General features: G+C 37.2%; 1 protein-coding gene across 1 annotated transcript; it reads right to left on the reverse strand.

Moving 5' to 3' along the window:
* Positions 1–58: 58 nt before the first annotated feature.
* On the reverse strand, positions 59–12,489 carry ess2 (ess-2 spliceosome associated protein). The gene is made up of 10 exons (XM_088355733.1): positions 12,161–12,489; positions 8,295–8,457; positions 8,081–8,158; positions 7,822–7,994; positions 4,224–4,341; positions 3,000–3,133; positions 2,806–2,908; positions 2,629–2,738; positions 2,433–2,548; positions 59–1,047 (listed from the first exon to the last, which is right to left on the reverse strand). Exons 1-10 carry the CDS (start codon positions 12,305–12,307, stop codon positions 768–770), a joined length of 1,422 nt encoding a protein of 473 aa, XP_088211859.1. The 5' UTR covers positions 12,308–12,489; the 3' UTR covers positions 59–767.
* Positions 12,490–14,772: the final 2,283 nt, after the last annotated feature.

Genomic DNA, 14,772 nt, shown 5'->3' on the forward strand with positions numbered 1-14,772 from the left:
TGTGTGTTGTACCGGTCCCCGTCGGTATAGTGTACACAAAGCATGTCAAACATACAGCCCGTGGCCAATTGAATTATTTAATCTGGGCTGCCATACATTTCTGAGGATGTCAAAAAACAAGTGAGTGTCTATGTCGTTTCTAAGAAAATGTATGATTTTTTTTAAATAAATGCAAACCAAGTGCAACTTATGGCGGCTAGAGGGCAGTAAAGTGTATATACTCTCAGCTTTAGTAGGCCCAGCCTAGTAGTTTGATCTGACGTAGTCTAATCTTTTTGCCAATGCACTGCTGAAACTTTCATTGTGGGTTTCTTTTTTTTATTCATTTTAAACCACTATAACAATGAAGGCAAAAAATATTTCTTTTCATAGCTCCTACTTGAGTTTTTATGGCGTGCCGAGTTGCTTCAGGAGTAAAACTGCATTCACTCAAAATAAACCAGTTAACGCATTTAGTGCCAAACATGAAAATCTTTTTTTCCTATTGTTTGTAAATAAATGTGTTATGCTTAGAAAAGATCGCTCGTCTTTCATAATATTTAGGGTACTAAAGTATGCTGAATGACAAAGCACAATATTAAAAAAAGGTACTTAAAAAATTTCAGTTAACATTCGTTTACTGATCTGGCTAACCTGAGACCAGAAAGTCTGGATCTGGCCCCAGAGCCAAACTGAGTTTGACATCTTTGAAATAAACGTTATAAATACTACCAAGGAATTTACAAAAATGATTCCCAAAATAGCTTTGAGACCAGCAAAATGTCTTGTTAGAAGAAGTCAGAGGCTTTACGTCTCTTAGGCAGCTGCAGAAGATTGTCAGTGAGCGACGACACGTCCTGCGGTGTGGGGGTTTTTGCCTTGTCGGGCGTTGGCATGGAAGTGGGCGTAGCCGGCCCACCAAAAGGTGACTTGCAATCAATGGCACGATGCGATGGTGAAGGCGTGTAGCTGGCTCGCAGTGCTTTGTCCGTGTACTTGCTGGACGTACGGTTGACCAGACGCTGCAGCGCCGGCGTCAAGGCTGGGCTCAGGCCTTTCGGGGTCAGACTATTGCATCCCGATAAAGAAAACAAAATACTATTAGGCAAGATGCAAATAATGACACTATATTGTGTTCCATTTATCTATTGTACATTCATGAATAATGTACCAAAAGTTCAGGACTAGGGGCGATCACCAGATTAAGAGCTATATGCGCAAATTTAAAAGTGTGGTTTGTCATTTATGGTTTTCGTAAAAAGTTAAATATTTTCTCTGTTAAGTATGCCTGAAGAATGCCCAACTAAGTTTAAAGAGCCTTTATGCTTTAATTTCCATTTCGCCTATCTGCTTTTATCTTACTTTTAATTAGAGCTGTCAGAACACATTAATTTCGAGGGAAGGGGGCTAGGAGGAGTGCTGGAGTCATGCTCGTCCCTGCATGTTTTTTTAATAATTTGTCAGTGGAGCATTAAAATGTTGTAAAGTCCAAATGCCAACCCAAACCCCCAGAAAGATGACTAAAACCCCAAGGTTTTATTCTAAGAAATGTATGTACTTGTACGTCACACTGATTAAGGCTCCAATCATGACTTTAAGCCATGAGATGGGAGCAGGGAGTAGCAAAGTTTCAAATTCCATACACCTCAAGAAACTCAGCTTAGTTTTTGTACAAGCCGCACCAGACTTTAAGCCGCAAGCTTGAACAGCTATAATAGTCAACTATTCATGTCCATTTCTTACATTTAAAAAAATAACCCGCTGGGAAATGTCTAGTACAGAAAAGTAACACATTGTGCCGCAAATACGGCATTAACATTCATACATCAGTGCGCCCAAATTATTCTCAAAACAAGACTCAATGTACTGTACTGAGTAAAATTAAGTAAGCCGATTTAATTTTTTTTAATGTAGATTCACAAGATCAGTTGCATGATCTGAAGCTCTCATCGCTTGCACCACATGACAAAGTGATAGAGAGAAGACAACTTACTATTTTGGACTTAACAGGACTTTTCTTACGTTCACAATTTTCATGCTACGGTAACAATTGGACAAGAAAAAAACCCCACAGGGACGAACGAGAATGAAGTTACTCTCAAACCCCTACCCCCGGTACTCTTCATTCCTCTTACCTAATGTGTTCCGCCACTCTATTTTCAACTAATTAAGGACACTTCAAACAATGCACCGCACCTTTAATAACATGCATGTTTAAATGGATTCTCTATGTATTTGTTTGTTATTCAAATAATTATTGTTTTTCTTTATTGTTTCTTGTTGTATTCAGTTGCGTTAAGCACTCTGAAGCATATTAGACGTTAAAAACATTTCAAAAAGATCATCTTACCAGAGACAAAGTTAAGAATTATACACTATTGAATAGGTTATCCAAAGAGAACTATTTGTTATAAATAACACGAGAAGTGCTTTAAAAAGCCTAATGTGTTTACCTGGCCAGGTTTTCTGTGACTTTCCTCAGCGCCTCCTGTTTTTTAGCTCGATTTTTAGCAGCCGCTTCATTGGCCATCTTCAAGCCCAGTCGTTCTCGTCTACCCGGCTCCGGAATCTATTCCCCAAAAATCACTTAGATAAATATAAAGATCTTCACACTTACTTTTGCAAAAACAGAGCAGAACTTTTTGTTACCTTAAACGAGGGGCCGTGGTTCCTCTCGGCATATGGAGTGTTGGATCCGTCCAGGCGGAAAGGGGTGCTCTCGATCTCTCCCCATGTCATTAGTGGGGACTCGGCTACACCTAAAATTGGAGACTGATGATGAGACTGATTCCTCCACTTATTTTTGTGTGTTGTCAAGTTGCTCACCAGGGCAGGGGGAAGGTGTCCTTTCAAAGCCGTAACCATTAACCATGGGAGAGTCGTGCGGGATCAACTCTTTGCCATCTGGACCTACTTTACCCTGTTTGAACTTGAGTGCATAACACAACAGGGAAAATATTACTACTCTGCACCGGTCAGACTGGAACCAGCAATGTATCCACAGTGTGCACGTATTTCACCTGTGCATTAAGAGCTGCAGCCTGCTGAATCTGACTTTTGTTTAGTGCCTTGCTGAAGGGGTCACCAGTGAAGCGCGTGTTCCTGTGAACAACTTCACGAGGCTTTTTAAAGATGGCTTCATCGTCTTTGACACCTGACAATATGGACAAGGAAAAACTGATATATTAATGCTAATTGTAAGGGTCAATCGCTACAAAACCAGTTAGTCTATCGAACAGTCTTGTTATTGCAGATGGGGGACAAATAGTTTATTGTGTTTGTACCCTGACCACATGGGTGCACGTGAATACACACATGGATCAGGGATGGTGTAATTGTAACCTGTGCAGTCCTTGGACTTGACTTGACATGTGACATGGAGTGTAAATATACTCTATTGTAAATCTCCAGGAATGGTTGGGCTACCATCAGTATGGAACTAATTGACATTGTATTCACTGAAAAGCTCGAAATACATGCTCCTTTAAAAGAAAAGATACCCCAAATATAATGATGATTGAGTTCGGCCAGAGGTCTGCGACAATAAAAAAAGAAAATCTAGGTTATTTTTGTCATCTGTATGATTATGATATTAATCAGTTTGAAACAATACAATGGAAAACAAAAACAAAACAATGAAAGAAAATTTCAGAAAAGGGTTAAAATCCATTGCAAATTATTTCAAAACTGAATTAAAAAAAAAACTATTTGGAGGTTGTGCTGAACTAGCTTAAATGACAAAATTATACAGTAACTATTGCAAACAGATCTTGCATATAAAAAAGGTTTTATTTTCATTTTAAATACTGACAGAGATAGAGAGATAGAGATAGATAGATAGACAGATAGATAGATATAGAATTCACCCCTGTAGGGAAATTTACATTTCCAACAGTATCCTAATGTTAAAAAATTAAATAAAATAAGAGATGTAGAATACAAAATACCCAATATAACATGTAGAATAAAAAACATTTAAATAATGTTCCAAAAATAGACAGTAATAAAAATAAAGCAAAATTATTCATTTAAAAAGTTTAAAATATATATATGTATATATATATAAATCAATTTGACAATTTAACAAATTAAAAATGTGTACTTTTAATAATTGACCACGTCATTATAACTATTTTAACCCAGCTTTCAACACAAAGAGAAAAAGTACTGGGTCACAATGCACTTTTTTGCAATCATCAAAAAAATAAAAATAAAAAATAAAGAAAAAATAAAAAAGAACACACCTTCTGGATAATACATCAAGGCGTTCTTTGCCTTATATTCCCACGTTTCCAGGCCAGCTTTTACACACTCAAGAGCAGCCTTCTCTGCTGGTGGCAAGGCAATGTTCTGTTCGTGGCGCTAAGGAAAAAGAAACAATAAAGTTAACGCTGGTAATGGAATAAAATTCTGTTATATTAAATTTAATTGTCTTTATTGTCATTGATCTCAACATTGTGAAAAATTGTATACAAGATTGGAGATGGCACTCGAGGATAGACATGTAATGAAGATTTCACAGATAAAAAAGATAAGACTATCAGGACAAAGGCATACAAAATATTTACAATGTAGTGATTAGAGACTAGTCTAAGTTATAATAATAGTGCAATATTCGTGAATGAAAAAGAATCGTTCATCGTAAAGATAAAGCAATAGTTTCCACTTAATATTGTTGAATATTTATGAATACACACATTGGGAACATAATTTAAATTCTCTTTATTCCACATGTTATATTGGGTATTTTTGTATTCTATATCTCTTATTTAATTTTTTTTAACACAAGGATACTGCTGAAAATGTGAATTTCCCTACGGGTATGAATAAAGTATCCATCTATTTATCTATATCTATCTATCTAAACAGTAAAGCATGTACTTTTTTAATTTCTGTTTGATTTCAAATTGTCTCTGTTGATTTAACATTTGGTATCAGTATCACTCAATTGGAAAATTAGCATTAAATGTCTCAATTATTATTAAATGTACAAACAATTATTTTTTTTCCTTAACATGTTGAAAATAAGAGCAATTGTTTTCGAAAGTATTTTTTTTCCCCCTACTAAGCACTAAATATGTAATCATCAGCCAGCTTTATTTGGAACAAAAAGAGGTCATGCTGGTAATAGAATTAAATTATGTCATAGATTACATTTAATTTCATATTGTTGTATATTTATAAATGCATACATATAGTATCGGCATGTGTTTTTTTTTTTTTTTAATTTCATTTGATTTAAGTTTTACCCAGAGGTTCGGAGAGTAGCCAGAAATTTTCACTTAAGTAAAAGTACTGTTACTTCAGAATTATATCACCCAAGTACAAGTAAAAGTAGTCATCCAAATACTTACTTGAGTAAAAGTAAAAATGTAATTGGTGAAAAAATTACTGAGTACTGTAGCAATGTCTTTTTTTTTAAACAACCAATCAGATCTTCAATTTTTCACAGTCCATCCAATCAACAAAAAAAGTACATTTAATTTAAAAGTAGAATAAAATAATCAACCTAAATTCAAGTGCTTTAGTAAAAAAGAAAATAAAAATAGTGTAAATCAAATAATTCAATTAAGCACATGTAGCACCAAGTTGCACATTTAAAGCTTATCTTACTTATTTTAACAGGCTCTGCCAGCAGAACAACAAGCTAGCCCATGAACTCGAACAAAGGAGACATTGCATATTGTAGCTGCTGTATGGCCCCCTTTTTAAGGGGAACATACTTTTGAAGTGAGGCTAAGGGTGTTCCTCCTCTTCTGTGTTTTCAGATTCAATATTGCTAAGCAACATTTTCCATCTGTTTCATCCGTAAACAAAATGTCCCCGCTGAAGTTGAATATGGTCCCGTGACGAAGCTACTAAGTTTAATTGGTTAAACATGGTCAAAATAAATGCGCCTTAGCGGAGACAGACAGACGCTTACTTACGTGGAGGGGATTTATTAAGTAACGAAGTAACAACTTCAATGTTGCCTAATGTAGCGGCGTAAGAGTACATTTTTTTCCCATAAATTTATAAAAGTAAAAGTATAGGGATTTAAAAATACTCCTAGAAGTAGAAAATTTAACAGAGTCAATGTACTCCGTTACTACCCACCTCTCGTTTTACCTTAGCGATTTAGGATCTGGTGTTATTTTCAGTCTGAATAAAGATAAGTGGAGTGGTACCTCTACTTACGAATGTCTCTACAAACAAAAGTTTCAGGTTAAGAAGTACCTAAATGGGAAAATATTGCCTCTAGTTATAAAGGCTTTAAAAGGGTACAAAGTAAAAAATACAGTAAAGTATGCGCTGCCATTAGCTGCTCACAGTTTCCCCGAACGTAAACTAACTGGCTATCGCTTAAAATATGCCTCGCGCATTTTTGACGGATTGTCAAAAGCCGGTAAAAGTAGACGTCATTGGATCTGCTTTTCAAGAAACGCAAGGCAAAAAAGTAAGTTAATATTTTTATTTCTTTCTAAATTATTATTTTTTTTTAACATTATGTGCCTCACAAGCAATGTTTATTGTGTGGTAATCTTATTTTGGCATATATTTGTTTGATGTTCTGATGCTCTTTTATGAGATGGTAAGGCGCCCGCTTTGAGACTGGGAGGTCGGTGGTTCGCGCCCCGGCCGAGTCATTCCTAAGACTTAAAAAGTGGTCGGCGGCGCCCTCTGTTGGCTGCGGCTGCATCGGCTCGCTACAGCGGGTCAGGTGCAATCGACATTTCGTTCTGTGTACATTGTTACACAGAATGACAATACAAGGAAATTATTATTATTATTATTATTATTTATTAAAAACATATACTGAACTTTTGTGGTGCTTGGAACGGATTAGCACATTTGCATTCAAAATGCATTTCTACCTACAAATGTTTTCAGATTATCAAGCTACTCCTAGAAGGAATACAATTCATAGTAGATAGATAGATAGATAGATACTTTGTTCATCCCCGAAGGGAAATTCACATTTCCAGCAGCATCCCTGAGCTGAGAACAATCGAGAACAATCGAAAATAACACGGGAGCTGCTGGAGTGGCTGCCATTCGTGACGGCGCCGGAAGAAAAGATTCAATTTGAATCATGTACAAACAAACAAACAATTGAATCATGTACAAACAAACAAACAAACAAACAAAATATTCATGTTTCAATAAGTGGAGTGTTAATAAAATGGGGGGAAAATAATTTCTGATACTGATATAACCAGGTAAAACTAATTTTAAGTTACCTGTCCAAATGAATGTTGTGCCATCTCACCAGAGACAAATGTTAATTTCGTTTTGCATTTTAAATGTTACATTGACAAAAACGTATATTCCATTCTTCTATTCTAAGCATTTTAAGTGAAAAATGTCGTTGAATATGAGCGGCTATGATTGAAATAAATTCTTGACAACATAAACGCTGAACACAAGATGAACATAAAATGTAAAATATATTTATTAAATGTTCTTCAAAGTCCAACTCATTATCAGATACACCTAAGAGTTGTTTTTTTAGCCATGCATTTTTGGGTTTATTTGTGTCTTTCAGGACAACTTTATGTATTCTTTAACATTAGTCTCTGGTACCGTGACTAAAAATAGTGTGATAATGAGACAACCCAATGCCGTTTCATATATCATCTATGTCACCAGTGGTTAAGATACTGCGTTCTTTCCGTCACGACAAGGGTTCGATTCCCATTTCATCCAATGTTTTGCGATTGTGGTCCACGGTAACAGTCACCCAAACTTTGAGTTTTTTTATAGGTATGACAAAACGCGTGTTGTACAAGAATAAATACAGTATTCATTCCTCAAATCTAAACAGCAAGAAGTGGGACTTCATAAGACATTGGCTAACATTACCTGTTTAAACTCTGCTTCAGCCTCATACAACCACGCATGCTTCATCTTTTCCTTGTCTTCGGCTAGTACCATGATCTGCTCAAACGACGTATTGTCCTCGCTGGTGTTGTGGGACAGAAAGCAATCTAACGTCGGCAGCTCCTTCTCTTCGGTCTTGTCGCCTGCCAAGCTTTCTAGGTAAAAAAAAAACACATAGTCATTCAGACGTCTAACGTGCAACGTGTGGAGGGAAAAACAGCTGAAAACCTGAACAATTTACCTGTGTCCACGCCACTGTGGGAGATTGATGGCGACCCCATGCGTCCCACTGGCGTTTCAAAGCTTGCCGGAGTCACATCTTCACATGAGAGAAAGTCATTTAGAAATCACCAACAGTAGCTCGCCAACATTACTGAACATTGTTTTGTAAAGGGTCTTTTGAATTTTGCCATCAGTCCAGATTACTATTAGGAACCCCGTCTCATATTACTTACAGGGGGCTGAGGATTGGGGTGTGTTTTTGGACTTCCCATAGCGGATGGAGATTTCTCTCATGCGCTCCAGGTCTCCGCTCTCCTCCGCATCCAGATAGTCCTTCTGGGCTTGCAATTTGGTCACGTCTGGGAAAAAGTCCCTCTGGATGATCTTCTCTAAACTCTGAAAAATCCATAAAGTATACCAATCATAAATTGTATACGCATAAATCTAGTTGTGATTGCAGGTCAATTCATACCCGATATGTTAGATCATAGTTCTTTACTGAAATGAAAAGGAGTGTGATTCATTTGATCAGCCTAAAAATAATAATAAAAAATGAAATTGCATTCTTTTTTTAAATCAGAGGAGTATTGATTTTAAACATAAGAAAACGAACACACAGGCATATACAGTACGAGTATGGTTGCAATGAAGGAGTATTTAAATAAAATGCTATAATCAAGTTGGTAAGCAATCTTTAATTGGATAAAGTATGTTATAACTCACTCAGCGAGGATTTTGGGATAAACTAGTTCTGGTCCAGCGCTCAATTAATAAAGACCTAGAATAGATGTTTAAAAATAGGTTGTATTTAACCCATCTTATGTGGTTCTTATTTAGTCCCAAAAATAATTTGCTGTCTTTAGTTTGTCCGATGTGGTTGAAATATGGTCTACTAAAGTTGCTCAAATATGTAATTTCAACACCTTGAATTTTTTTTTTTTTTAATTAAAATAAAGAAGTCTATCGGATAGAACCTAGGCGTTTGTTTAACTTATTTTTACCTAATTTTAGCTGGGTGTGAATTAAGTTTCTGAAAAACAGAAGATCCCGAGACCTGAGAATATTTACAGCAGGGGGCACCACCAGGTAACACCATTAGGACACCTGAGTAGCCCGCAGACTGGTTCTGAAAATACATCAGCATTGATAGGAAACGACAAGTACCCTAGGACATTTGACTTCTAATTTGCATGCGAAATTGTTGCCATAATTAGCGTCTTTAAATAGATTATTATTCCTCACAAAACTATTTTTAAATCAGCTTCTGATTTATATAATATTGTGCAGAAATGGCACTACTTTTAAATCAGATCTTTTGTTTTAAGCATGGAACATAGTAAGACCATCTCAATAAAATTATATGCGAAAGTGGCATTACTGTGTGTTGGTAAGGCCATTATTGCATGAGAAAAATGTTTTAAATAATTATTCGCTCTGTTGTCAGTGATGCCAGTTTCGCATAAGGTACATAATATGCAAATTTTTGGTGATTATACAAGGTACCAGTAGATATCTTAGTGGTTGACTGAACCTATTCAAACCCTACTTCTAATAATTGCAACATGTTTTAAACACAATAGTACACACTAAAAATCTAGTAATGATAAAGTGATCAGTGTCAAATAAGTATGTTAAACTGGAAGCCCTGCACGCGAATCACAGAAACACAGAATACAGTGCATCCGGAAAGTATTCACACCGCTTCAGTTTTTCCACATTTTGTTATGTTAAAGCCTCATTCCAAATTGTATTAATTTAATCTCTTATCTCAAAATTCTACTCAAAATACTCCATTATGACAATGTGAAAAATATTTTTTATTAACTTTTTTGAATTTATTAAAAATAGAAAACTAAGAAATCACATTTACATAAGTATTCACAGCCTTTGCTTAATACTTTGTTGATCCACCTTTGGCAGCAAATACAGCCTCAAGTCTTTTTGAATATGATCCCACAAGTTTAGCACACCTATCTTTAGGCAGTTTTGCCCATTCTTCTTTGCAATAAGTCTCAAGCTCAATCAGGTTGGACGGGAGACGTTTGTGCACAGCCATTTTCAGATCTCTCCAGAGATGTTCCATCGGATTCAAGTCTGGACTCTGACTGGGCCACTCCAGGACATTCACGGAGTGGTTCTGAAGCCAATCTTTTGAGATCTTGGCTGTGTGCTTTGGGTCGTTGTCCTGCTGAAAAATAAACCTTCGCCCCAGCCTGAAGTCAAGAGCGCTCTGGAGCAGGTTTTCATCCAGGATATCTCTACATATTGCTGCATTCATTTTTCCTTCTATCCTGACTAGTCTGTCAGTTCTTGCTGCTGAAAAACATCCCCACAGCATGATGCTGCCACCACCATGCTTCACTGTAGGGATGGTATTGGCCTGGTGATGAGCGGTGCCTGGATTCCTCCAAACATGGCGCCTGGCATTCACACCAAAGAGTTCAATCTTTTTCTCATCAGACCAGAGAATTTTGTTTCTCATGGTCTGAGAGTCATTCAGGTGCTTTTTGGCAAATTCCAGACGGGCTTCCATGTTCCTTTTACTAAGGAGTGGCTTTCGTCTGGCCACTCTACCATACAGGCCTGATTGGTGATTGCTGCAGAGATGGTTGTCCTTCAGGAAGGCTCTCCTCTCTCCACAGAGGAACGCTGGAGTTCTGACAGAGTGACCATCGGGTTCTTGGTCACCTCCCTGACTAAGGCCCTTTTGCCCCGATCGCTCAGTTTAGAAGGCCGGCCAGCTCTAGGAAGAGTCCTGGTGGTTCCAAATGTCTTCCATTTACGAATAATGGAGGCCACTGTGCTCATTGGGACCTTCAAAGCAGCAGAAACTTTTCTGTATCCTTCCCTAGATTTGTGCCTCAAGATAATCCCGTCTCGCAGGTCTACAGACAGTTCTTTTGACTTCATGCTTGGTGTTTGTGCTCTGACATGCACACTCAACTGTGGGACCTTATATAGACAGGTGTGTGCCTTTCCAAATCATGTCCAATCAACTGAATTTACTGCAGGTGGACTCCAATTAAGCTGTAGAAAGATCTCAAGGATGATCAGTGGAAAAAAGATGCACCTGAGCTCAATTTTGAGCTTCATGGCAAAGGCTGTGAATACTGTCATTTCTTAGTTTTCTATTTTTAATAAATTCAAAAAAAGTAAAAAAAACCAACTTTTTCACATTGTCATAATGGAGTATTTTGTGTAGAATTTTGAGATAAGTGATTAAATTAATACAATTTGGAATGAGGCTCTAACATAACAAAATGTGGAAAAAGTGAAGCGCTGTGAATACTTTCCGGATGCACTGTATATGTACCTATTATTTTCCTTTTTTGTATACTGTATACATCCATTAATTATCTGCACCGCTTACCAGGAACACTAGGGTCGCGGGGGTGCTTGAGCTTGTATGTGCATATTTGATTTTATATTTATCCTTGTTATAAACATTTTTTTAAAAATAGAAACGCTGTACACCGTGCTTGCAAAGAACATTTCATTGGCATGTTATGATTATGACAATAAAGCCATCCATCCAGCCATTATCTGCACCGCTTATCCTCAGTAGGGTCACGGGGGAGCTGGAGCCCATTCCAGCTATCTTCGGGCAGTGGGCAGGGGGCACCCTGGACTGGTTGCCAGCCAGTGGCAGGGCAGACAGGGACAGACAACTCACTTGCTCATTCACATCTATGTACGATTTGGACCGGCCAATTAACCTGACATGCATGTTTTAGGAATGTGGGGGAAAACCGGAGTACCCGGAGGAAACCCACACAAGCACGGGAGAACATGCAAACTCCACGCAAGAGGTTCGATCTCATGACCTCAGAACTGTGCGGCACACAATAAAGCCAATACATCTTAAATCTTATAACTAACAAAAATTAGCTCACAGCCTCAAAACGTTTGCCGGTTTATAGTTACAAGGCTAAAATGCTAGGGATTATTAGTTTGTAAACAATAATATATAATGGTAAATAACCTGTAGATAATGATTGCTCAAGTGTACAATCAAATGTGTCAGGTTGTGACCAATGTTAACATCGCCGAGATTTAGCACAATATCTGATATATAACCCTTGACGCTTTTACAACCAACCTCAATGTAATCCTCCTCGTTGAGTACTTTTTTGTTCGACTTCACCGCGTTTGCGTCTTCGGGTTCCGGCCTGAGGGCAACGGCAGTGAGGGGGACAGGCACCAGGGTGCCGCACAGGGATCTTCTCACGCTGGCGCTGCCGTCCATGGTCCTGCCGCTGAACCCCCTTCCCGGGAAGAAAAAAATCGGCTAGCTTAAATGCTAACTCTTAACTTGGAAAACAAACAAAACTCCTCAAATTAGAGACAGAATCTCATAGCGTCAGTAAACAGACTGGTCTGTGACAAAACCGGATGTAGTCTTCATAAATAGAAATAAGAACGGGAGTTGTCTTCTTCTTGGATATTTGTTTCCACGTTATCCACTCGACTGCCACGAGGAGGACATTAACGGAACTACCGGAACCGTCCTTGATTAGTAATTACACTAACGAACCACAGTGTTATTATTAACGACTAATGTATTCGTTACTACACTGTTTCTCAGCTTTTTGAGGCCAAGGTACACATTTTTTACCATTAAAGGGACAATGTGTAATCCCAAACGCCTCCTAGTTGTTAAAAACGTTATTAATTAAAAAAGAAATATTGATTTGAGTAATAAGCAAAAACACACGAACTATCATAATAACGTATATTAAAAGGGACAATGTATAATATTATGTGCCTCCTAGTAGTACAAATAACTTTCACCCGGGAAAAAAATACTAAGCAAAAATACATGAACTGTCATACCAATGTTATTTTTTTATAAAAATAAATCATAGGTGAAGAAATTTGTATTTCTTTTACACGGTGGAATCCCCTCTTAAGTCGGCACAATGTTTGTCCTCCATCCCAACGACACGCTGTTCCTTGTGTCACTTGCCCTTGCTCGAACCCGACAACACAGTGCCATCTAGTGGTCAAATGTTACACCTGGGGCTTTGATAAAATACCTATAAGTGGAGAAATTTGTATATACAGTATTTTACATAGCACGAGGCTCACCAAGAGGGAGCTAACATGATTTTCCGTCATCTTGCTGCTACCAATAACCCCACATATTACAAATGTCCCTTCGAAAAGTCTCAAGCTGTTTATCGAAAGTGTTTTAGAAATAATCCACGTCAACAGTTTCATGTTTTTAAAAAATACATTCTGTATTATTTACCGCCTCCTAGTGATATAAAAAATATTTAATAAAAAAAAATATTTACATGAATTAAAAGCAAAAATACATGGCCTATCGTATAAGTGTGCATTTAAAAACATACTCCCAAATCGAGAAATGTGTATTTATTCTACATAATTCGATACCTGTCAACCTCAGCCAATTGCTGCCCTCAATAATAATGGCAATTCCCCTTAATAAGCGATAATAAACCTTACAAACACAACGCAGCACCTATTTACTCACAGCTAGATAGATAGATAGATAGATAGATAGATAGATAGATAGATAGATAGATAGATAGATAGATAGATAGATAGATAGATAGATAGATAGATAGATAGATAGATAGATAGATAGATAGATAGATACTTTGTTCATCCCCGAAGGGAAATTCACATTTCCAGCAGCATCCCTGAGCTGAGAACAATCGAGAACAATCGAAAATAACACGGGAGCTGCTGGAGTGGCTGCCATTCGTGACGGCGCCGGAAGAAAAGATTCAATTTGAATCATGTACAAACAAACAAACAATTGAATCATGTACAAACAAACAAACAAACAAAATATTCATGTTTCAATAAGTGGAGTGTTAATAAAATGGGGGGAAAATAATTTCTGATACTGATATAACCAGGTAAAACTAATTTTAAGTTACCTGTCCAAATGAATGTTGTGCCATCTCACCTTTCCCACTCTCTCTCCTGCAGTTGACTTGCTGCTGCTCGCTCCTGAAACTAATACTTACCTCTTTGTGTATTGTGCAGTCCCTTCTCAAGTTTATGGTTTATTGGGGATGGTGTACAAGTAGCAAAATGGCTACTATGCTAATTTTGTGTCTACGTGATCTTTGGGTTGTAGACAGACTATGTAGAATAAAAGATCATTTGTGTAAACAAGTTTATTTTATTTTCCAAGTAAACAGCACAACCAATTATTTCAGCATCTTTCTTAGTTATTTCCCAACTTATACGTTGACAGGTATGCAACATGAGCCCCACCAAGAGGGACCGACATGATTGTTTGCCATCTTGCTGCTACAGGTAACCGCAAAAACCCCAAACTTGTGAATGGCTGGGCCAGCAAAATGAGAAGAACATTGTAGGTTAATTTGAGTCTCCATAGTTTGTATTCTTCCTTGTGCTTTGTAACACTTGTGTTTAGGAGGACTACACAATACGGCGGCAACTAGTGGTGAAATATTACACGGTGTCCACTTAAAGTATATATAAAAAAAACCTCCATCGCCACCCCTGAGGTAGGAAAAAAAAACAAAATCTTACATTATTATCTTAGTTTTGGTCACCATGACTCATTCATTTTGGTTAATAAATTTGATGTAATTTTACATTTTACTATTTTTTTCATCTGTTTTTCAAATTTAACTATACCTTTATCTTGTTTCTTTTAGCAAAATAACCTAAAAATTTTCATGATTTGCCAATTGCCCTCACATGCGC

This window comes from Urocampus carinirostris, chromosome 16 (assembly GCF_059441175.1).
Source record: "Urocampus carinirostris isolate Australia breed hairy pipefish chromosome 16, RoL_Ucar_1.0, whole genome shotgun sequence".
In the NCBI taxonomy this organism is placed as follows: Eukaryota; Metazoa; Chordata; class Actinopteri; order Syngnathiformes; family Syngnathidae; genus Urocampus; species Urocampus carinirostris.